A 22,995-nucleotide genomic window follows, 5' to 3' on the forward strand; every position below is an offset into this window, starting at 1 on the left:
AGCGTCCCATGGCGTCACATTGACGTCTCGCATTCCAGGCACTCTATGGAGAGGCCGCTAGGGCTCCTGTGGCATAAATGACGTGCCGAGAGAGCGAGCGAACGCGCAGCCGGGAGAGCGGAGTCTCCTGCCTCCCGCCCCCCACCCCTCCAGCTCCTGCTCCTCCTCCGCTCCCCACACACAGACGAGCTCACACCCGCTCCCTCACTCGCACACACAGACACGCGCGCACACAAGCTCCGCACACACTCTCCACTCTCTCCCGCGCGCTCACACCCCTCTCGCCCCGCGCCCTCGCCCGTGCAGAGCTGCGCGGCAGCCGGACGCCCCTCCCGGACTCACTTTGCAACGCTGACAGCGCCGGCGGTGGCCTTGGAGGTGGGAACTGCGGCGGCATCCTCCCCCCTGGTCGCGGCCGAAGCCCGGACGCCCGCGGAACCCCTCGCCGGCACTCTCCCATGAGTCGGGATCGCAGCATCCCCTGCCAGACGCGCACCACCTCTGGGAGCCGCTGGGCTTGTACACCGCAGCCCTTCCGGGACAGCAGCTGTGACTCCCCCCCAGTGCAGATTTCGGGGCAGCTCTCTAGAAACTCGCTCTAAAGACGGAACCGCTACAGCACTCGAGTACGTATGAGATTCGCCCAGTTAATTGGGGGACTTGTTAAAAAGTTGGCGCGCTGGGAAGCGTCGCTCCCGAAATTGACAACTTTGAGTGTGGGGTTTTTCCCCCTCGCCTCCTCGCTCTGGCTTTGCTCGCCGAGTGGCCCGGTGGGTTCTGATCTGAAACTTTTCCCCTGTAGCGGGCCCGCGGGGATCTCTGAAGCTCGTGGGATTCCTCCCCCCACCCGAAGAGGCGAAAAGCCTCTAACAAAGAGGAGGACCGGGATTTGTGCAGTAGCAGCTCCAGCGATGTAATTCAGGGTATTTCGGCTCTAGTTGTCATGGTAATGATGCTCTCGGCGGCGGCGGCGGCGGCGGCAGCGGCAGCGGCAGGGAGTTGCAGCTCCGGTGATGAACGGCAGTAATTTTCCTGCCTTTTAACTAGGATTGAAAATAGGGGCTTCAGTGGATCCAAGTTAATATATCTAATGGTGACTCCCAGCTGGTTGGCTGGGAGGAAGCTTGAGAGGGAAGGGGCCTGGGCAGCAGTGGTTGGAGTTTGCAAAGGCGCTCCGGTGATCTCTGGAAACAGGGCGTAATTGTAGGAATGTGGCTTATTGTATTGAAATGAGCCTGGGGCTCTCCTAGGCACGTCTGCCTGGCGTAGCCTACTTGCCCGTATACACTTTTCCCTTCAGAGGTAATCGGGTGTAATTGCCGACTCCCGAGCCCGGACACGCGTGGGGATGGTGTTCCTTTCCTTCGGGCCTTGGCTTGGTGTGGGAATGTTTTACTCTTAACTGACTTTTGGAGAAGTTGCTCTGAGTGTTTTGCTCTTAATAGAAATAAATGAAAGTTCTCAGTGGTGAGAGGAGAGCGGTTATGAGAGCGCAGCCTGCGGAGACTGGCTTCCAAAGGCACCTCTCGAACCCGTTGGAAGCTTGGGTCAGTAGTAAGAGAGAAAGCATTTGTCCCTTGCTTCTAAAGAACGTTCCTGGAGATTGCCTTTAATTTACGCCTCTGGATTCTTCAGAGGGAAGTGCTGCAAGGAGTTTAGTAATCAGAAATCTCGGGCTGTTATCCCAGAGCCTTAGGGTGCCAGGACAGAGGTAAAGGACAAATCTGTCCTGAATCTTCTATTCCCACGACAGAGAAGTATTTTACAGAACTGAGTTGGGGAAAGAAAAAAGCTGCCCAACGCGGCTACTTAGGGACAATGAATGAAGTTAGAGTTCATTCCAGTTATCTTACCTGTATTCGGCGCTCCTAACGTGAATATCAAAGACTCCTTTGGCTAGGCAATCTCCACACCGGCTCCCTCCCCCCACACCCACCCACTCCCTTCCCTGCGGACGCGCGCTCGCAGAAATTCTCCCCCGCGGTTTGTCTCCTCTCCCTCGGTCTTTCTGAGAATCTCTGTCTTTCCCTTTCTGTCGGTCTCTCCTCCACTCCTACTGCCCCCGCCCAACCTCCGCCCCCGCTCCCCAGGGTTGGAAACTCCGCGGAGGAGCCCCGGTCACAATGGTGCGTTTCACGGTTTCCTCCACACACTTCACCACGGGGAGGGGAACACGGGGGTGTTCCTTTCGGCTGCCCACGAGAAAGAAAGGAGCTTTGACAGAGGTAGTTATTTCTACCTAATTTACAACCCCGAGGCTCAGTGCTCCCGGCCTCGGCGGCCGCGAGCGGGAGCGACGGAACGTGTTTCCAGGCGCGGAGGCTTTGCCTAGGTAACCGGCCATGGGAGTGGGCGGGGGGGTGGGGGGGAGCCATGGGGCTCTTGGCTCGGCTGTAGGAAACGTGGTGTGGCTTTTTCCCGCGAACGCCCGGAGCTCGAGGGGAGCCCATTCCTTGAGGAGACGCAACCCTCGCCGAGCCGAGTCAGAAGCCGATCCTCGGAGAAAGACTCTGCTCGAAAGGACCCAGGGGAGGGCAGGAATGAGGGCACCTACTGCAGGAGGTGGTGGAAGGTTGCTGGAGATTCGCATTAAAAATTCGGGGCGGACGGGAAGCTCCTGCTACAGCCGTGGGAAGATCCGCCCGTGCTTGCGCTAGAGCGAGCGCAAGATTTCCGTACGATCAGCTGGGGCACGGCAGGGGCTGGGGCTGGGGGTGGCGAGGGAATCCCCCGTTTCCTGGCTTTCCAGGGCTTCCCGGACCTGGGGGTTCTGTTACCCACTCTCTCCCTTCAGGCAAGCCCCTGGCGCAGGGGCGGCGGGGGACGAAACTTACACTCCCCTCTCGGCCCGCGCACCCCCGAGGTTTTTTTGGGTTGTGTTCTGGTTTTTTTCAGTTCTGTGTTCCCAACCCTCTAGAAATGAACGGGTCCAGGCAAAGGGGGCGCTGTAGGCCAGAATTTGGGGCAGGGGATCCCTCCCCTGAGGCCCGCGGAGCTGCGCTTCCAGCTACAAAGTTTCGATGAGGCTGAGCGCAGAGACGCTTGCCCGGGAGCCGCGCTTGGCGCCCTCCGGAATGTGCCCCCTCTGGGCCGCCGGATGGCCCCGAGCCTAGAAGTCGCCCACCCTCAGGGATACCGCCTGCTGGGTGCAGGGGGCCTCCCTCCGCCCACCCCACCAGCCTGGAACTCCAGCCGCCTTGTCCCCTTGTTTCCAGCGCGGGCCTATTTCCACTGTGCCCTTTTGTTTGCTTGACCCCTGGCCCCCGAAACTCGCGGCTAATAGAAGCGAAGCTCCATTAGCATTTAGAATGAAAAGCGCAGACTTTCTTAATTCCTCGGGGCATTCACGCATTCGTTCCGGACCTTGTGCATTTCCTATGCAACGTGTAAATTTTGTATTTGAGGGGTGGGGAGGGGGGGAGGACAGGAGTTGGAAAATGGCTATTTTCCGCTCGTGCACACTCACTGACCCCTTGAATTCGGGCGAAACTCTTCCTCAGGTGCTCTTTCTTTGGTTTCCTTGACTTAACGAGCTCAGAACCGGTTGTAGGGACAGAGAGATCAATTTCTGGGCGATGACAGAATACACTTTTTTTAGCCTAGGTTTGGGTGCCACAAAACGCCAGAAAGTGCAGTGTGTGCTGACAAGCTTTCTGTGGCTACCCCCGAGGTGATGTGACACTTAGTGCCCAGGGACTCCGTTCATCTTAAGCACTGCTTTCTAGCCCTTTACCATTCTTTGTAATTAACATAGCATCCATAGAGACCCCCTACCAACCCGCCCCCTCCCAATACGTCCAGCCCAGACTGCGACGACCCAGATTGGTCTCACTTTGAGCTCTGTCCTCTCTCCCGGTGCCCGCAGAGCCCACTGCGGAAGAGCGCAGTCCGGCAAGCCCGGGCCCTGAGACTGGACCCTCCGCGGAGCCAGGCAGCACTGTGACCGCTTCGCCTCGCCGGACTTCCCCGCCTCCTACCCTCTCAGCCTCTGCTGGAGAGACCCACAGCCCCACCATTCAGCGCGCAAGATATCCTCCAGGTAGGTCTGAAAGCACGACCCTTTTTATCCCTCCCAGGTTTGGAGAGGTGGGGGATGGGGGAGCCACACGTCCAGCAGGCAGGCTGTTCCGACTTGCCCAGCGCCAGGACAGTGACTGCTGGCCACGCATTTCACAGCACAGGTGGCCTCATTGCACGAAGCTCCTCTGGATACCACACCCTGTTGCTACCTAGTGGAGCAGCCAGATTAAATTAAGCCTTGCATTTCTCAAAAATATTTTTCCTAAGAAAAATGTAATGCATATAAAAGATTAGGATCTTTTTATACATTTTAATGTCTTCATTTTTGCTCTCCTTTTATATTCAGTTTATAATGCACGTAAAAGTTACAGGATCACTTTGAGCAATACAGAGCTCATGTTTGTATAAAACCCAAATCATTTGGTGCAGAAGTTTGGATTATTGAAGCTCAGAGGAAAAGGGAAAAAGCATTTAAGCAGGAAACCAAGGAGTAAATTCGAATTGGGCAAAAGAAAGGATTGCAGGTTTTGGCTCCTTACACCTTTTTTTTTTTGCATTTGTTAAAGAGATGCCAGGTCCCTGGGCTGTGGTCACCAAAGATATGCAGATAAATAGAACTTAGTCCCAAGCAGACTCATCTTCTGGCTGGAGACCTCAGGAAGACATGAGGAAGAGCAATGGGTAGGGACTGGCAAGGAAGGATGACAGAAGACCAATGGAGAAATCTAGAGGTGCTGAAGGAGAATAGATGGAACATCAGGCAGTGGCCTTTCTTTTAAATCATGAGTCTTTCATTTCACCCCAACAAGAAGACAGTAGGAAAAGTAATCTTTTAACATCAAACTAGAGAGTGTTTTGAAGGCCCTTCTTGAAAAATGAAGGCTTGAACTGGACTCTCCTTATCACTGCTTCTTCCAACAGGCCCTCATCACCTTTTTCCAAGTCAAGATTTCATCCCATACACACATGACTCAATCAGATTTGGAAATGTGGGTAAGAGAAAGATGTCAAAGGAAGTGTGAAGTATTGACTTTTTTTCTTTTTTATTATTAGTCACAACTTCTATACCATAGACTCCAGGTAGAGGCTAAGCACTTGGTTTTCCTCCAGTTCAGAAAAACCAACCACCAGAAGCTACCCATTGTATCATTTCTAGTTAGCCATAAAGAAAGGGAAATAACTAGATAAACATCCACTAGGTCCAATAATTCTCAGGGCCTTCTCATCCAGCTCAACCTCTCTGAACAATAATAAGCCCCCTGGATACCCATCTCTTTGGGGGCTCAACATAGAAACTAAACCTACTAAGCGGCTGCTTTCTTTTCTAAGGGTACTAATTCTTCTGCCATAAAAAATTTGTAGACTAACTCACCTATTACAGTAGCTATAAACTGTTGTCTTAAAACAGCTACTGATATATTTTATTAGTCAGAATTGGAAAAAAAAATATATATATATACTGTACATGGCAGAGAGCACGTTTGGTGGGTGTTTTGTTGCAGCTGCTGATCTTTTCTTTGCAGATGGCACACACTCCCCCGAGTCCATTTCCTGGGCCTGTGTTCCCACCTCTCCACCTAGCTGGCTGAAGTCATCAACAGGGGTCCAGTTTGTGTAGGCTGCTGGCTGTGTTTGGAGAAATGGGGAGGGGGTGGGAGAAAGCGACCACAACGTGTGTGGGTAGGCTCAGTTGGCACTCATAAAATGTTAGAATGTCAGTCTCCCTTGGCCAGGAAGTCCCACATAGGACACCCCCCCCCCTTTTTTTTAACCAACTCATAAATGTATAAATCAATGTGTGTGACTTGGGGGACTCCTGGCCTCTTTCCCCAAAAATAAACCAACAGAGCATTCACTGGCTTTCTTTTTGTCCTCCCAACTTGTGGCTGAGACCACCCCCAATTAGTTTATAGGACTTAAAACCACTTTGTAAAAACACCACTGGGCTTATGAAGGAAGAAATCAAATTTTCCAGATCTGGTGGTGGACAAGGGCAAGGGAAGGAAGGTGGGCACAGAGATCCCCAGGAGTCCTGGTTTTGGCATCCTGTGCCCCTTTGACAGTCTGTCAGGGATTCTGCTTTCTTCCCAGGAAAGAAAGTAAGCATGGAGCTTTAAATCTATGCTACCAGAAGGAGGAAAAGATGTCACTTCCTATCCCATTTCCCAGATTAGAAAGCAATGAATCCAGTGCTACCTGTCAGCTAGAAGAGAGTGCTGACTTGCTTCTGAAAGACCCTTTTCCCTGTCCCTTTGTCCTGCAGATATGCCCTGCGTTCAAGCCCAGTATAGCCCTTCGCCTCCAGGTTCCAGTTATGCAGTGCAGACCTACGGCTCGGAATACACCACGGAGATTATGAACCCAGACTACACCAAGCTGACCATGGACCTTGGCAGCACTGAGATCACGGCCACGGCCACTACGTCCCTGCCCAGCTTCAGTACCTTCATGGAGGGCTACTCGAGCAACTACGAACTCAAGCCCTCCTGCCTGTACCAAATGCAGCCGTCTGGGCCACGGCCCTTGATCAAGATGGAGGAGGGCCGCGCGCACGACTACCACCATCACCACCATCACCACCATCACCACCACCACCACCAGCAGCAGCAGCAGCAGCAACCTTCCATTCCGCCCCCCTCCGGCCCGGAGGACGAGGTGCTGCCCAGCACCTCCATGTACTTCAAGCCGTCCCCGCCGTCCACACCCACCACGCCGGGCTTCCCTCCGCAGGCGGGGGCGCTGTGGGACGACGCGCTGCCCTCGGCGCAGGGTTGCATCGCTCCCGGCCCGCTGCTTGACCCGCCGATGAAGGCGGTGCCCACCGTGGCCGGCGCGCGCTTCCCGCTCTTCCACTTCAAGCCCTCGCCGCCGCACCCGCCCGCGCCCAGCCCGGCCGGCGGCCACCACCTGGGCTACGACCCGACGGCCGCCGCCGCGCTCAGCCTGCCACTGGGAGCCGCCGCCGCCGCCGCCAGCAGCCAGGCCGCCGCGCTCGAGGGCCACCCGTACGGGCTGCCGCTGGCCAAGAGGGCGGCCGCGCTGGCCTTCCCGCCGCTCGGCCTCACGGCCTCCCCCACCGCGTCCAGCCTGCTGGGCGAGAGCCCCAGCCTGCCGTCGCCGCCCAACAGGAGCTCGTCGTCGGGCGAGGGCACGTGCGCCGTGTGCGGGGACAACGCTGCCTGCCAGCACTACGGGGTGCGCACCTGCGAGGGCTGCAAGGGCTTCTTCAAGGTGAGCGCACGCCTCCTCCTGGCGCCCCCTCCCCCCTGCAGCCAGCCTCCTGTGCCACCCGCTCAAGTGAGCAGCCAAGGGGTGCGTTCCTATAGCCCTTCCTGGCACCTTCACATGCGCTCTCTCAGGGGGTTTTAACTTGAGGTCCATTACAGGAGGCCGAGCTGGATGGACTCCAGGGGGCCGTGAACCTCCTGACATGGCTTTACCTCAATGAACATTTTTCCAGAGGGAACCTTCAGCATATTGAGATTGAATTCTGGCCACCCAGTAGCTATTTTTATTAACAGTGTCTTGAAGGTGGTTATTAATTATCCTTGTTTCACAGATGAGGAAATGGAGGCTGGGAGATGTTACTCAGCTACCCCAAGACACACGTTCAGAGCGAGAGGGAGGCAGGATGCCAAGTCACGTTTGCATGATCCCAAAGTGTGCACCCTCGTCCAAGATCTGCAGCAACAGAATAGACAGGAGCAAGTGGCTGATGCACTCTGGGGCAGCTCCCTCTGTGGAAGACAGAAGCTGGGTCTCACCAGTCCCCTCCAACTCTGTGCCACATGCAGTGCCAGGTGTAGATGCTGTTCATTAGCCCCAAAGGGAAGTTTTACAGTTCGAGGCGCTTCAGCCTCCCCCATAGTTTGCCTGGGAGGAGGCTGAGGCCTAGGAGAAGTCTTGTGCAGGCTAGAAATGGTGACTTAGTGGCATGTTTGGCAGTTTCAGCCGGTTTCTTTCAACTCTTGAGGCCAGTGCTCTCTCTACCACTGAAGAAGAGGCCTTGTTCTCTTGCTGCTCTACTTTTGCTATTGACTCCCAGACTTCTTCAGACACTTAATTCTGTGCCACCCTCCCTACTCCCCTGGCCATTATCTCAGGCATTTGCAAACCCACAAATGTTTTCCCACAGGAACCACTCCCTAGCCTCCAGTGCTGGGCAGGGTGGAGGGAGAGGGGAAGCTAGATGCTGATTGGGTAATTGGTATGGGGGGGCCAATAGGATATATCTGGGAGTGTGCTAAAATTGGAGTCAGAACATTCAAATAGGAGTCCTTGATCTTGTCACCTACCAGTCTATGACGTTGAGCATGATATGCCTTTCTAGGCTTCAGTTTTCCAGTCAGGTGAATAAAATTCAGAGAAGGGCTATGAGTACTAAATTAGATAAGACATTTATGAATGCACTTTATAATCTTTAAATGGCCATAGAACACTAGTTCATTATCAAATGAAACCTGCAGAGTATTTGTAAAAATGCACATGTTTGTGGATTGGCATACCTACCAGCAAGCGATAATTATTTTTGATCTGGAGTTAGGATTCGTGTGCTTAATTAAATTCTGCAGATATATGAGAAAATGCTTGTGGAAAGACTTTGCACTATGCTAAGTGCCATAAAGGAGGTATGTTAAATGTAGAACCCTCAGGTTAGTCTTCTTCTTCTTCTTCTTCTTCTTCTTTTTTTTTTTTTTTTCTTAACTACCCAAGCTTTACCAGGGTTACTTTCAAGTTAACCACTTTCCTTTAGCAGATTTCATTTTCACAGTATTTCAGTGGAAATGCTGGTGGGCAAGGAAACAGGCAGCCAGAAAGGGTAAAAGAAAGGAAAAAAACAATTAAGAGAAGTACGATTAACCCACAAATATAATCACCTCTGAATAATTGAGAGTTAACCAAAATACAGGAATGGTAATACATTCCTAGTCTAGAAATGTCAATTAAGTGTTCCCCAACAGCGTCCCTTTTCTGCAGCAATGCCTTGAAAACAAATCTATACTTGAAAGGGTGGGGGTAGGATCAGGGAGAACCACCCCACAGATCTGTTAATTAGAGGAACAGGAGCCGGTTTGACCCAGTGGCTTTCTACCATTAAATTGAATTCTTTAAAAATGTGACACGAAGTGCAGTTAATGATGGGCATTCAGTGATTGAACCGTAACGATCTCTCCTTGTCCTTAAACTGTGCAGGCACACACAAATGTGGGGAAGCTTTCAGGTTATTGGGAAATGTATACCTGAAGCAAAATGCCACCAGCACTCAAACTGGCAGAGAGCCTTGAGGATGATGGCAAGAAATAGAGTTTTAGAAATTACTGCATGTCCGATGAAAGAGAGCTTCATTCAGAAAACTTAAGTTTCCTACCCTTAAAGACTGTTGAGAATTTAAATGCTGGAAATTCAGAAATACGTTTGTGTTTTGGAATTTTGCATTTTAAACTAAATGGATCTGGCTTTGGTATTTTTTTTAAGTTTTATATAAGCAATTTAGAAACCATTTCCTGAAATGAAAGTAAAAGGCGATAGGATGAAAACTAATACGTGGGGGTTGAGGATTGCTAAAAGTAAAAGATTGAAAGTAAATCTAAAATTTTGGACCCAAAATAGATCACCAATCCCAAATTATCTCGATTTCTTTGTTTTTTTCCTTTTTTTTTTTAAACGCAGCCCAGGCTTACCAAATAAAATTCAACTTTCTGCTCTATCTAGAGTTGTATAGATTCAGGTGATTTCTGAATGATTTCCTCCAAGTGGTAAATACACATCTGTTTGCACAAGTGTCTTTAACTTTTAAAAAATAAATCATTATTTTGAAAATCTGGAGCATAAAATACGCTTTAGTTATTTCTCCATGTGTCATTTAAAAATATATGTGATTCTGAAGAATACAACATCATCTTATATCCAAGTCCAAGTTTTATGATGTGTCATTTACAATATGGCTATTTTGATGTCTATGTCAATAGTCATTTTTGAAATGACCTATTAATGGAAATTTTCATTGAAAATTTATGGCTCTCATATTTCTTTCTTTTACTCTTTTCTGGGTTTTTTTCCTTCTATGTGGTAGTGGTTTTTAGTAACCAATTTTAAGATTTTGCTTTGAAAAATCAGAAATGACCAGTTTACCATACATATTCTTAAGAGAATATTCTTTTAATATGTATTATCTTAATATTTTAAAGGTTAAATAAATGATATAGGCCGATTGAGTGATTTTTTTGTTTTTGCATTAAAACATTTCCTATATGTTATAACTAGTCAAGTCCTCATTTTGCTTTTTAAGATTTCATCTCTATTGGGGAACAAAGCCAGTTACTGTGATATTTGACTTACAATAGTGATAGCCAACAAAGTACATCCCAGATAATTTTGATTTTATTTTAATAAGGTCAGCAATAATCAGGGGAGTGGAACAAGTAGAAAATTGTTCCCGAAGGGATATTAAAAGTGGAGATAATCTAATCCTCCAAGGTATGATATGTTGACCTGGTAATTTCAGATATGATTTTATCATTCAGACTTGGGTGTCTCCTGAGACTTGCTTCAGAACAATCCGAGATGATTTTCATTGTCAGCAGCTAACACTAATAAAATTGTTTTTCCTGCAGGCTAGCGTGTTAGGAAATTAAATTTATCTAATTATACGAATTGCACTGTCGCTTTTCACATTGTAATTAAAATACATCTTGTCAGGTCCTACCTCTTTCCAGAAACTATTAGTTGACTATCTCTGTATTGTGTTTTCTCAGAGAACAGTTCAGAAAAATGCAAAATATGTTTGCCTGGCAAATAAAAACTGCCCTGTAGACAAGAGACGTCGAAACCGATGTCAGTACTGTCGATTTCAGAAGTGTCTCAGTGTTGGAATGGTTAAAGAAGGTAAGGACATAATGCTTTTTGTTCAGCTTGTTTACACATATTCTTAGATATCACTGAAAAAATGTTAATATTGACGTTGGGATGGGTGAATTTTCCTAGTTTCCCCTTCTTTCCCACATTTTATTTTTATGGTGTATATTAGCATTTAAAAATAGCTGAGGACCACTTATTCTAATTTCTCAAAATCAATAGAGAGCTTGTGTACATACATCTCTGTTCTATTTAAGAAGGAGACTTTTAGAGCTAATTCATTACCAAATGTAAGTATGGGTGGCTTTTATTCTGCTTGTTTCAACTCTCATTAAATCATTGTGCGCATATTATTCCAAACTTACTGCCACCTTTAAATGGTTGGTCCCATTAATGATTGCTCCACTGTAATGTGTTTTGATTCCTTTTTGTGATTTATGGCTCTTCGTGGATATCTCTGAAGACATTTTTTCTTTCTTTCTCTTGGTATCAGTTGTCCGTACAGATAGTCTGAAAGGGAGGAGAGGTCGGCTGCCTTCCAAACCAAAGAGCCCATTACAGCAGGAACCTTCTCAGCCCTCTCCACCTTCTCCTCCGATCTGTATGATGAATGCCCTTGTCCGAGCTTTAACAGACTCAACACCCAGAGATCTCGATTACTCCAGAGTAAGTTTTGTGATGTCCTGCTTTTCGAATGAATGATCAGAGTCTCTATTCATGATACTACTAACGAGAGTAGATTGAATGGCTTTGTGCCTGGCACTGTACTAAACAGTTTTCATACCTCTCCTATATTTCTCACTTCATTTAGCAATTCCGGTGCATCCATTGCACCAAATCATTTTTGCCTTATTGGATCTCTAAATGCCTTAACAAATGACCCTGACGGTGCTGCACCTGTCGTACCATTGTTGTAGGATTCCTGATGGTTGTGCCAATGAAAATCTGCACAGGTGAATTACAGTGTGTAGATTTCTTTCACGGTTTAGAGGAAATGACTACCAATTTTTTTCATATTGTGATCACACCATCTGGGTGGGCCTCAAGTTATCCTTAAGCAGTTTACCCAACTGCATGGGCATTGATTGACCTGCCCTGTGAATAGAGGGACTAGACCACTGATGGAGAGGAGCAAGCTCTGGCTTTGACATTGGGAGGTGTCAGGGACACTGGGATGGAATGCTGCCTCTGCTGTTTCCTGCCTGTGTCACCTGGCTCCTGCTCTTGGCTTTCTCATCCCCACAGTGGAGATGATTACAATATTTAACCCCAGCGGGATGTTTTGAACATCAGTCACACACGAATGATGCTTTTGAAAAACATAAAATAAGCACCAATATTGTTATTGAAGTCAACCAAGGCATATCAATATTTTTATTTCATATGAGATATAGTAAAATGTCATCAGCTTGAACTGTGAAAATTCCTGGAAATTTGGATAACACAGAGGAGGACCATGAGAAGGGATTTTCTGAGCAAATGTATAAACTTTACTGAAAGGCCGTTTTGAAAAAGACTTAGAAGAGAAACTTCTAATAAGATGGGGTCTCACCAGAGTTGGAAAGAAAGGGGGGAAAAAAACACAGTTATTGAGCGATTTCTACATGCTAGACATTGTGGTGTGTTGTCTCATTTCATCATTTAAAAAACCATGAACGGTGAGGATGGTTACCCCCTCTCTGATACAAGAAAACTTATAAACATAGTTTGCACACAGATGAGAGAGAGGCAAGTCCAGTTGGTTGATCTGGCTTAGCAGCTACTTCCAGATTGCCCTCCCCAGGTCTCATCAGTATTTCAGGTTTTTGACAGAAGAGCTGGCAAAGATGTGTGTATATCTGCTTCGTGCCCTCCTTTTGGGTTGCAGTGTTGACAGAAATGAAGGGGTGATTGGTAAACCCGCTGTGATCCTCCTTCCCTCCTCCTCAGCCTCATTATAGGCGGTGAAGCCTCCTCTCCACACCTGATCACAAGACTTCACATGAGAATCATGGTAGATCCTTAGCACCAAAGGTTGAGGACTCTTATTCTGATTACAAGTAGCATCTCTTAACTAAAGTCAAGTCTCAAATAATAGTATAACAGAATAATGCAATGGTTAAGGACTTAGGCTTTGGAAACATGCAGGCCTAGGAGAAAATCCAAACAACCATCATTTAGTAGATGGGTGACCTTGAGCAACTGACTAAACCCTTTAATGCCTCAGTTTCCTCATCTGTGTGATAGAGTAATAACAATGATATCTACTTCCTGGGGTGGTTTGTGAAGAAGATTCAATAGGATGGTACTTGTCAAAGCTTTAGCACAGTACGCTGTACATTATCTCCTTGACCAACCTTTCCTACTTTACCATTTGTTTGAATGTATTAATAAGTGTGAACACAACAAATGTCAGGCACCATCCAGCAATACCATTAAGGTAGGTGTTATCTTATCTGTTTCACAGATGAGGAGATTAAAACTGGAGAGGTGAAAGGAGTGACTTACCCAAGGTCACCTAGCCATGCATCAGAGAGACAATTAGAAGCCAAGTGTGTTGGACCCCAAAATCTGAGCCCCTGCATACCATGCTTCCTTCCTTGTGTCTCTGGTTTCAATGAGACTGGGTGCTAGAAAGGCATTTGGGAATAAAGATGTCTCCTCCCTGAAGCAACTTTGGCCTCCCCTTGTGCAATTAGTCTGAATTAATGAAGCTGTTCCACACTGCCAACACTGAGGCTGTCGCATACAGTCTGACATTGTTCCAGGGTATTGGAAATCACTAATGATGATCAGTGCAGAGATTTTAGGCCCCAAAAGTGATTTTTTGGCCCAAAATTATCCATTTATTGGTCTACATGGCCTAATTAGTCATTCAGTGGCAAACCCTCTCCAGCACTTTGAATTGCCCCAGCTGGGAACTGTCTCCACACAGAAAAATCAATCCAGTGTGTTTGCTTGCCTCTGCACTATTCAGTGTGTTAGACTAGAGTCATCATCCTCATCAACAAACATTTATCCAATTTAATTGTTAGCTTTGTCCAAAATAGCAGATTGACCATGCCTGAGTCTGGGTCACATTGATACTACCTTGGGAGCCTTGCTCAATTCTGTAAAGCATATTTATTTTAATTGCATTGTTTTGGAATCAGATTGAACCTCATAACTTGGATTCTCCTGCTTTGAGATAGCTTTACAAAATTATCAAAACTTGGACCAAAATCAATTAAATTAAAAGACTTTTTAAAAATACAGTGAGTTTTCATCAAAAACTTGGATGAAGGCATAGAAGGCATGCTGATCACATTTGCAGATGACAGAAAGCTGGGAGGGATCGCTAATATGATGGATGTCAGTATCAACATTCAGAGTGATTTCGACAGGTTGGAACAGGATGGGCTGAAGCCATCATGAACAAAGTTAACAAAAATAAATATGAAGCTCGGTATTTAGAATTTTAAAGCATGGGAGAGCCTTGGCCCATCGGTAGTTCATGTTAAGAAGATCTTGGGGCTTTATTCCATGCACACTCACTATGAACAACAAAGTACATGTGTGGTGGAAGGAAGGGATGCTAGGCTACCTTGGGCTGCAGTGGTAAAAGTATAGGACCAGAACCAAGTTGGTGGTGGTCCCATAGACTGTCCTGTGAGACACACTTCAAGGATTAAGTCCAGTCCCAAACTGGAGTTTAAGAGGGATGTGGACACACCTTTTCTGGAAACTTGCAAGGGATGGTTGGAGAAAATGAAGATAACTGGATGAGAAGGGGAAAAGTTTGGCAGGACTAGGTCACCCTTTTACCCTGTGGAAAGAAGACTGGTGCTCCCAAGGGCAAATCTAGAGGGAGAAGAAGGGGGCCCCTTCCAGCTCATTCTGAAGATAAGGATGAGCTCTCCGAGCCACAAGAGCTCCTGTGGAAGTAACTAAGAAGTAACAACCCAAGAAGTAACTAAGGAGAACACATAACAGGATTTCTCACAAGCAGAGAAGCTATTTTGAAAGTTGAATTCCTTCCAATTCTAAAATTTAGTGATTCTGGGGTTTACTTTGTTGTCCCAAATGCAAACAGTTTTTTCATTTATATGAATTTATATTTATATATACATATATGTTAATAATATGTGTTAAGTAACTTATTTAACAAGATTCAACTTGCTTTGATCTCTAAAAAGCATTAACATAAAATGAAGTAAAATGAATTTATTGAGTGCCTACTTTGAGCTAGGCGCTATCTCATATGTTCTTACACAATTTCACTTATGCCACAGCTTTATGTGTTATAATTTATGGTTTCAGTCATTTTTTTTAGGAATGCCATTCATTGAAATTCAGTTTTTTTAATACCTTTTCTTTATGCTTATATACGCATGTGCGTATATGTATATTAATGTGTATATATATTCAACACAAATTTACAGAACTGGAGGTGACCTTGAGATCATCTAATCCAACCCCCATAATTTCAGAGGAGTAAATAGAGGCTTAAAGGAGTTAAGTGCCTTGCCTAAGGTCAGTGGCAGAGCCAGGGCTAGATCCAAATCTCATCACTGCAAGTATTAAGTTTCTGTTTCACCATACTGCCATTTCTATTTAGTGACAATTTACTAGGGTTTTTTTAATTTATTATTTTTTTAATTTATTTATTTTGGGAGAGACAGAGACAGCGTGAGTGGGGGAGGAGCAGGCAGTGAGAGAGAGGCACAGAATCCCAACCAAGCAGGATTGGGATGAAAACTGTGAGATCATGACCTGAGCTGAAACCAAGAGTCAAGTGGGACACTTAACCGACTGAGCCACCCAAGGCACTCCTCACTCCTCACTAGTTCTTTTTTTAAATAGAACCCTTATTAAGTTTTTAGAAATTACAATAATAGTAATATATGCCCATTGGTTTTTTAAGGTAACCCTTTTAGAAGAGGATAAAGTGAAAAATGAAAGTCTCTTCTTCATTTATTCCTGACTAATCCCACTCCTCAGCGGTTAACCAATGTTAACAGTTTCGTGTGTATCCATAACTTACTACATTTAAATAAGAATTTGCCCTGTCAGACTTGCATCAGACAGTTGACTTGACCAAGACAACTTATTGACATGACTATGCCAGTTTCCCCTGTGAATCAGGTAAATAGAGAAAGGAGAAAATGTTTGCCCGCAGGTGTGTTCTAACCTTCTTGTTCAGGCATGTGTGCCTTTAAGGTAGTAAGTGAGCGGGTTTTTCTCATTTGTGGGAAAGGGAGGTTGAGGGGTTGCGTTCCAGGTCACAGAGGGAATGCATGTTTTAGAGGCCAGAGAGAGAGAGAGCTCCTCGCTCTGTGAAAGTGTTCCTGGCTCTGGGACCTTCACTTCTCCTTTGGGCCAAACTTCTCTCCTTCAAAAGTGAGCTCAGATCATTGTATATCAGGGCAGTCAAAACATGTCATGTTTGATTTGTTTCTCCTTGAAATGTAGCTATTCTCTGTCCCACAGTTGCTTTTCATTTAGCGATACAAGTATATATAGATACTGGGCTTGGCTTCAGAGCCTGCATAATTACTGATGAGGAAATATACTTAAGGTCCTCATTAGTTGGTCATTTCAAGTATTTTTCAGGAAACTAGGATGTTGCTTGGTAATTGGTATCACTCAGTGTAGTAAGAGATTCCAAATACAAGAGATGCTGCTGGGATAAAACCAGGCACCAGCAAATGGCATTTAAATATGTTAACAAGAAACAACAGGGCGAACGCGTGTTAGACTACAAAGTAAACAGTATAAAAACTCTGCAAAAAAACTGTTTTCATAAAGCTACTCAGAAAACCCTCTCAAATTGCCACCAATTACCTAGATGATTTCAGGCCAGCTCCTGCGCTACGGTGGGCTTTCGTTTCCTCAACTGAATGGTGAGGAGATTGGACTAAATGCACTGCCACGATCCCTTCCAGCCTTCTTCCCTGACCCTCTGACCATTACACTTGCTGTAATTCCACTGTGGGTAGGGCTCAGCATTTCCCAAAGTGTGGTGTGCCAAAGGACCTAGGGTGTTTGCTTAAAAATTCAGATTCCTGGGCAACGCCCAGACCTATGGAATCAGAACGGGGAGCAGAGGAGGAGGCAGACAGAAATCTGTTTTTTAACAAGTGCCTCAGATGACCTGTTGACACACTAAGGGTTGAGAATCACCAATATAGTTTAATAAGAACAATCCATTTTTACCTCACATCTATTTCCCAGCCTTTTTTGAGACTGAGAAGGGATGGGCAATAGACATAAACATTTTCCGGAAAGTAACTAAGTCGTTTAACAAATATTTATTGAATGGCTACTGGGTGTCAGGCACTTTTCTGGAGCAGCAGACACATTTTTGAGCAAAAGAGTCCCACCCTCATGCAGCTGACATGAAGGATAGAGAAAGTAAGCAAATGTATAACTGTGGTGATGCCGTTAGTGGGAGGAGAGGAGGCTTTTTTGTTTATTATTTTTTTTTTTTTAGCAGGGGAGGCTGTTAGATCAGAAAAGAAGAAATTTGGGGGAAAACATATTCATTGCCAGTTTTTAAAGTGTCACTTTTTATAGTGTAAGAACCTAAGAATATGTGTACGTAGTTTGGCTCATATGTAGTGATCACATCTAAAATGTATAAAGAAATATAAAGACTCATGGAAAAATAATCTTCTACAGGGAGATAAAACGTTCTTAGGACATTTTACATATTTAGCCTGGACTGGCAGTGAGAGAGTAAATAATATCAGATTCCATTCTGCTATGAAAATGTCACATTGCTAATGTAGGGCTGGCATTCACCAAGGGTCTATCACCATTCGAATAATTCCCATTCGAATAATTTATTTTAGGCCAGCGTTGTTTCTGAAGTCTGATCTACACAGCCATATTACTGCCATATGGAAACTAACCTCTGTGGTTGTTTTCAGCTTTAGATTCTCATTCTAGGTAATTTGGAGAAACTTCCATCAGACATTAGCTGTATCCTCTTCTAAATGGCTAGTAAATGTAATACTGTGTCTTTGATTAGAAGTAAAGACAGATTTTTTGATGGATCTATTATGCATACAGGCTGGAATAAAAAGCATAAACAGGAAAAAAAGATTCATTTTTTAAAGTCATTCTCTGTTTCACCAAAATTCAATTGGAATGATCAATAAACAAATGTTTCCAGATTTTCTCTGGTGAACCCCAAACCTGCCTAGCCCAGAGACAGAGTAATGTAGAGGAGAACAGAAGCAGAGAATGGGGATCTGGTTCATCCAACTCCAGGGCCAGTATGCCTTGGTGAGGTTTGATAAAAACTGCTAGGCCAGGTGAGAAAGTATCTAAAATGTTTTGTTCTGTTTCTTTAAATCTTATGTTCAGTAGAGGCAACACTGGGTTTGTCTTTTCCTCTAGCATTGGATGCTGACCCACCAGTCACCCCCAAGTTACTGGTGGCTCAGGCTGAATCCAGTTTGGCCCCAGAATTCTGGAATGTGGACCAGAATCACTGCAGGTGAAGCCCAGAGGGTCTGGCTGGAGTCTGGCACGCCAGGCCTGCTGGCTTTTCTCCTTGCTGGACTCCATCACAGACAACTACCCACGCAGGGTACACAGGGACTACATCTCCCTGTGTGCAGGATGCATGAAATGTGAGCCCAGCAGGGACAGAGCCCTGCAGAGGATGCTGGGTAGAAGCTAAACACTCCAGAGGATTCTGAGCAAATATTGAAAGCAGAGTGATTATTGAGTTGTGAGCCATGGTTTCAGAGAAGTCAGCACAGGAGGGAGCTGCTAGGTGCCATTCCTAGGGAAAAGTTTACAACCTTTGGTCTTTTTAACCAAACATACAATTGTTTAACATACTATTTTTTTTTTAATTTTTTTTTCAACGTTTATTTATTTTTGAAACAGAGAGAGACAGAGCATGAACAGGGGAGGGGCAGAGACAGAGGGAGACACAGAATCCGAAACAGGCTGCAGGCTCTGAGCGGTCAGCACAGAGCCCGATGCGGGGCTCAAACTCACGGACCGTGAGATCACGACCTGAGCCGAAGTCCCGAAGTCGGATGCTTAACCGACCGAGCCACCCAGGCGCCCCTAACATACTATTTTAAAACAAAATAACGCTGAATCAGTGTCAAATTCCAGGCAGTAACATCATACCTGGTATGATTAGCAACACTTAGAATCATCGAATGCAAGAACCAACATTTGGAACATTTGCCAGGATAGATGATAGTCTGTGCCATAAAAATACACCTTAACAAATTTCAAAGAATAGAAAACAGACAATGTCTGTTGTCAAACCACAATGGAATTAAACCAGAAATCAATAAGAGAAAGACAGCTGAATGCAAAGAGCCAGATGGAATCTGCAAAATCAGGTAGCCCAGTCCCTTCCTTCTCCAGAGAAGTTAAGTGACTTGTCTAGGGCAGCACAGCAAGTCAATACTAGAGCCTGGGGGAGGACCCCATGACCTGCTGCCTGGTCCAACATTCTTTTCTCTACTCCAGTTATCACTCAGGAGTTTCACATGTAGAGCTGTCGGCTTCCTAAAGGGCGTTTTCCTCCTGTCCTTGGAGGTCATATGGAATTAGATTCATATAAGAAGAGAAAGCAAAAAAAATAAAATAAAATCCCTTTTTCTACTCTCCTCCAGTTAGTAGTGTATGTGCTGAAAGAAAGTGTTGGGAAGTGTCATGACACCAGGATCATGCTGACATCCTTGACTATCTGTGGGAAGAAGGACTACTTCCTTCTCCTGGACTTTGCTCCCGTGGAGTCCCACCACATCACAGAAACATCCAGGGCTTCAGAGAACCCAAGCCCTGTGTGGGATTATTGAGAGCGGAGGAGCCAGGACTCCAAACTGGACCTGATGGATCCTAGAAAGTCAGGGCTGAGAATTGGAAATCTTCCAGTTTTTTCTAACTTTCCCCTTTCCCCATTTTATAAATAAGGAAGTGGAGGGACAGTGTTAGTTCCAAGTATCATAATCGTTATCAGTATCGTCATCACTGTCATCATCAGTCATCTTCCTTGTCCTGGGCCCTTCACGAATATTATCACATATAATCCTTACAACAGAATCTTGAGGAGGCTATTATCCCCATTTTACAGAGGAGAAAACTGAGGCTCAGAAAAGCGAAGTCTTTTACCCCAGGTAACTAAAGTAAAGCAGCAGAGCTACATTATTTCACAAATTAGGGGCCTGGACAAATCTAGGATTAAAGCAGCTGGGCCCTCCGGCTGATGGTGTCTTTTGTTATTTCGTATGCCTCCTGGGAATGCAGAAAGGGGAAAAAAAGAGACCCAATTGAGAGAAATGTCTCATTTCCTCCTGTCTATGTTCTCAGTCGGTACCTGGTGTTTATTGGCGGTTCTTCCTCCAGTCAGGTTAGGGCGTTGTGGCAAACCTAGGCAGTCCCGTGACTATTCTTTCATTGCACAATATGCAACAACACTTTATTGGGGGTCCATTATGTGCCAGTCACTGTGCTGCTGACAAAACATGGGACCAAATGAATACACACCCGGAGACCTCCAATTAGAGCAACGCAAAATGCTTTTTAAAACTATCCCACAGCTACCAGTTGGGAACATCAGACACATTAACAGCCAGGAAGTGTAGGAGCGGAACACACAGGGCCATGTTTAAGTCTTTTTTTTTTTTTTTTTTTTAATTTTTTTTTGAACGTTTATTTATTTTTGGGACAGAGAGAGACAGAGCATGAATGGGGGAGGGGCAGAGAGAGAGGGAGACACAGAATCGGAAACAGGCTCCAGGCTCTGAGCCATCAGCCCAGAGCCCGACGCGGGGCTCGAACTCACGGACCGCGAGATCGTGACCTGGCTGAAGTCGGACGCTTAACCGACTGCGCCACCCAGGCGCCCCCCATGTTTAAGTCTTAACTGGACCACTGTTGGTCGTGTACCTTGGGAAAGTCTCTTAACCTCTCTGAATTCCCTCTGAGCCTGAGTTTTCTCATCTGCAAAATAAGGATTAAAATCCATATCCCAGGAGGAGCTGAGAGAAAGGACGCAAATGCACACTTAAGGAAATGATGCACATATTTACATGAATGTTTCTGCAGATCTCTTAAGTCTCTGTGTTGTTGGTTGTCCCTTGATTATTATCTTGCTATATCAATCTTCCTGCCTAAAGCAGGAAAGATTTTTTTCCTCCAGTGACTCAGGCAAAACCTTGACTCTACCAGAATATCCAAAAGCTGGGCAGGAACTTCATTCCTACTTGTACCTTTCTTCTCCTGGGATCCTTTAGATCAATGCCATCCAGTAGAATATTCTGCAGTGATGGAAATATTCTATATACCACACATGGCTTTTGAGTACTTAAAATATGGCTAGTGTGACTAAGGAACTGAATTTTCTTTTCTTTTTTTTTTTTTTTTAACTTCCATTCATTTTAGTACCCACAAGTCCTGAGTCTGATAGCACATAATTGCCTGGGCCCTACTAAGAAGACACCCTCCCATCCCCTTCCTGATTTGGTTTATGTCACAGCAAGCAAAAATCATTCTCTTCTCCTATTGGTTAATTCTGTGATTCCTAGACTCCAGTGTCCATGAGAATCAGCTAGAGATCTTAATAAAACAGTTTCTTGGTCCTACCCTCAGAGTTTCTGCCTCTGCAGGTCTGGGATGGGGCCCAAGATGTTCATTTCTGGCACATTTCAGGGACTACACTTTGAGAACTGTGGCTTAATGAGCATCTTGCTTGGAGACAGCCATGCTCTCCCGGAATCAGTAGACCCTGGAGGCCTACTTGGACACAGACCTCTAGGGGTAATGGTTCTTAACAATGGCTGCTCTTTGGAATCACCTGGGGAGCCTTTGAAATTCCTGCTGACCAGTCCCCACCCCAGACCAGCTAAAGTAGAATCTCTGTGCCTAGGAGCTAGACACAGTGTTTTTTAAAGCTCCCCAGATGATTGCATCAAGATTGAAAACCACTGCACTAATGGGACTTAACCAGATTTCTTTTGTCTGTGAAGAGGTAACAAAATTTGCTCTGTTTACATTGTGAGAATCAGAGGAGACTAAATGCAAAAAAAAAAAAAAAAAAAAAAAAAAAAAGTGTTTATAACCGTGAGACCTAAAAGTGAGGGTTTAGGCACTGATGGCCTGGGAAGAGCCAGCTTGTTAAGACTGCTGCTGCTTCTGCTGCACTGAGATAATGCTGCTGTGTGTGGTTTGCATTCCAGTACTGTCCCACCGAACAGGCCGCTGCAGGCACAGATGCCGAACATGTGCAACAGTTCTACAATCTCCTGACAGCCTCCATCGATGTATCCAGAAGCTGGGCGGAAAAGATTCCCGGGTTTACTGATCTCCCCAAAGAAGATCAGACATTACTTATAGAATCAGCCTTTTTGGAGCTGTTTGTTCTCAGACTTTCCATCAGGTAATCACTGTTTATCTTTTTTTCGTTCTCTCCTTGCTTTGAAGCAGTTGGAAACCTGCTGGGTTTGTTAACTGAGTCATCGGTGAAAAGTTTGCTCAGGAAGGAAATAGGAAATTTGGTCAGGCATTAAAAAACCGGGCAGTGGGTAGAGCACTGGACTGGTAGCCAGGATGCCTGGGTCCTAGTCTCAGTTCTAACATGCACTTGCTATAAGACCCTGGGCAGGTCAGTGGCCTCACCTGAAGTTTACTTTCCTTTGTAAAATGAGGTTAGATTTGTTGATCTCTGAAGCCCATTGCAGTTCCAGCATTCTGTGATTCTGTGAAGATTCTCTCCTGGTGCATAAGGTATTTCCTGGCAGCAAGTTTTTGTTTTGAACATTGCATTTACCTCATGGGTTTCTATTTGACAAGTTACTGTCCTAGTACCCAAGCTGGGGCTCTAAAGAGTTCCCACAGCTTCTCAACCCCCCAGTGTTTACTGCAGGAGAATCTGGATCAAAAGATTTGGTTCAACCTATCCTATTCAGTGACACCAAAGACTGAAAGGCAGTGAATTTTCAAAAAGCTGGAACCTGGGATCTGTCTAAGCTTTTCATACCGTGTTACCAGAAACTCTTGTTTAAACTGCAGATTCCCATGCCTCATTCCCAGCGATTTTGGTTTGGAGCTACCTTGGAGAACGTTCAGAAATCTGCATTTTTAACTCATGTTTCAGCAATTCTGAAGCCAGTGGCCTGAGGTCCA

The 22,995-nt window shown here is 45.7% G+C and overlaps 1 protein-coding gene across 3 annotated transcripts in view; it reads left to right on the forward strand.

The window, feature by feature from the left end:
* Positions 1-22,995, forward strand: part of NR4A3 (nuclear receptor subfamily 4 group A member 3) — a 41,040-nt gene continuing 18,045 nt past the window's right edge. Inside the window, exons 1-6 of one of the 3 annotated variants that reach the window (XM_045468259.1) lie at positions 1-626; positions 3,866-4,039; positions 6,284-7,251; positions 10,776-10,905; positions 11,369-11,541; positions 22,050-22,249. In XM_045468259.1, the coding sequence (XP_045324215.1) occupies positions 6,286-7,251; positions 10,776-10,905; positions 11,369-11,541; positions 22,050-22,249 (1,469 nt within the window). In that variant the 5' untranslated portion in view covers positions 1-626; positions 3,866-4,039; positions 6,284-6,285. Of the gene's footprint in view, positions 627-2,094; positions 2,333-3,865; positions 4,040-4,941; positions 5,014-6,283; positions 7,252-10,775; positions 10,906-11,368; positions 11,542-22,049; positions 22,250-22,995 lie in introns of those variants that run through there. The other 2 variants (XM_045468260.1, XM_045468261.1) reach the window with 2 other exon arrangements.

This window comes from Leopardus geoffroyi, chromosome D4, assembly GCF_018350155.1.
Source record: "Leopardus geoffroyi isolate Oge1 chromosome D4, O.geoffroyi_Oge1_pat1.0, whole genome shotgun sequence".
Lineage (NCBI taxonomy): Eukaryota > Metazoa > Chordata > Mammalia > Carnivora > Felidae > Leopardus > Leopardus geoffroyi.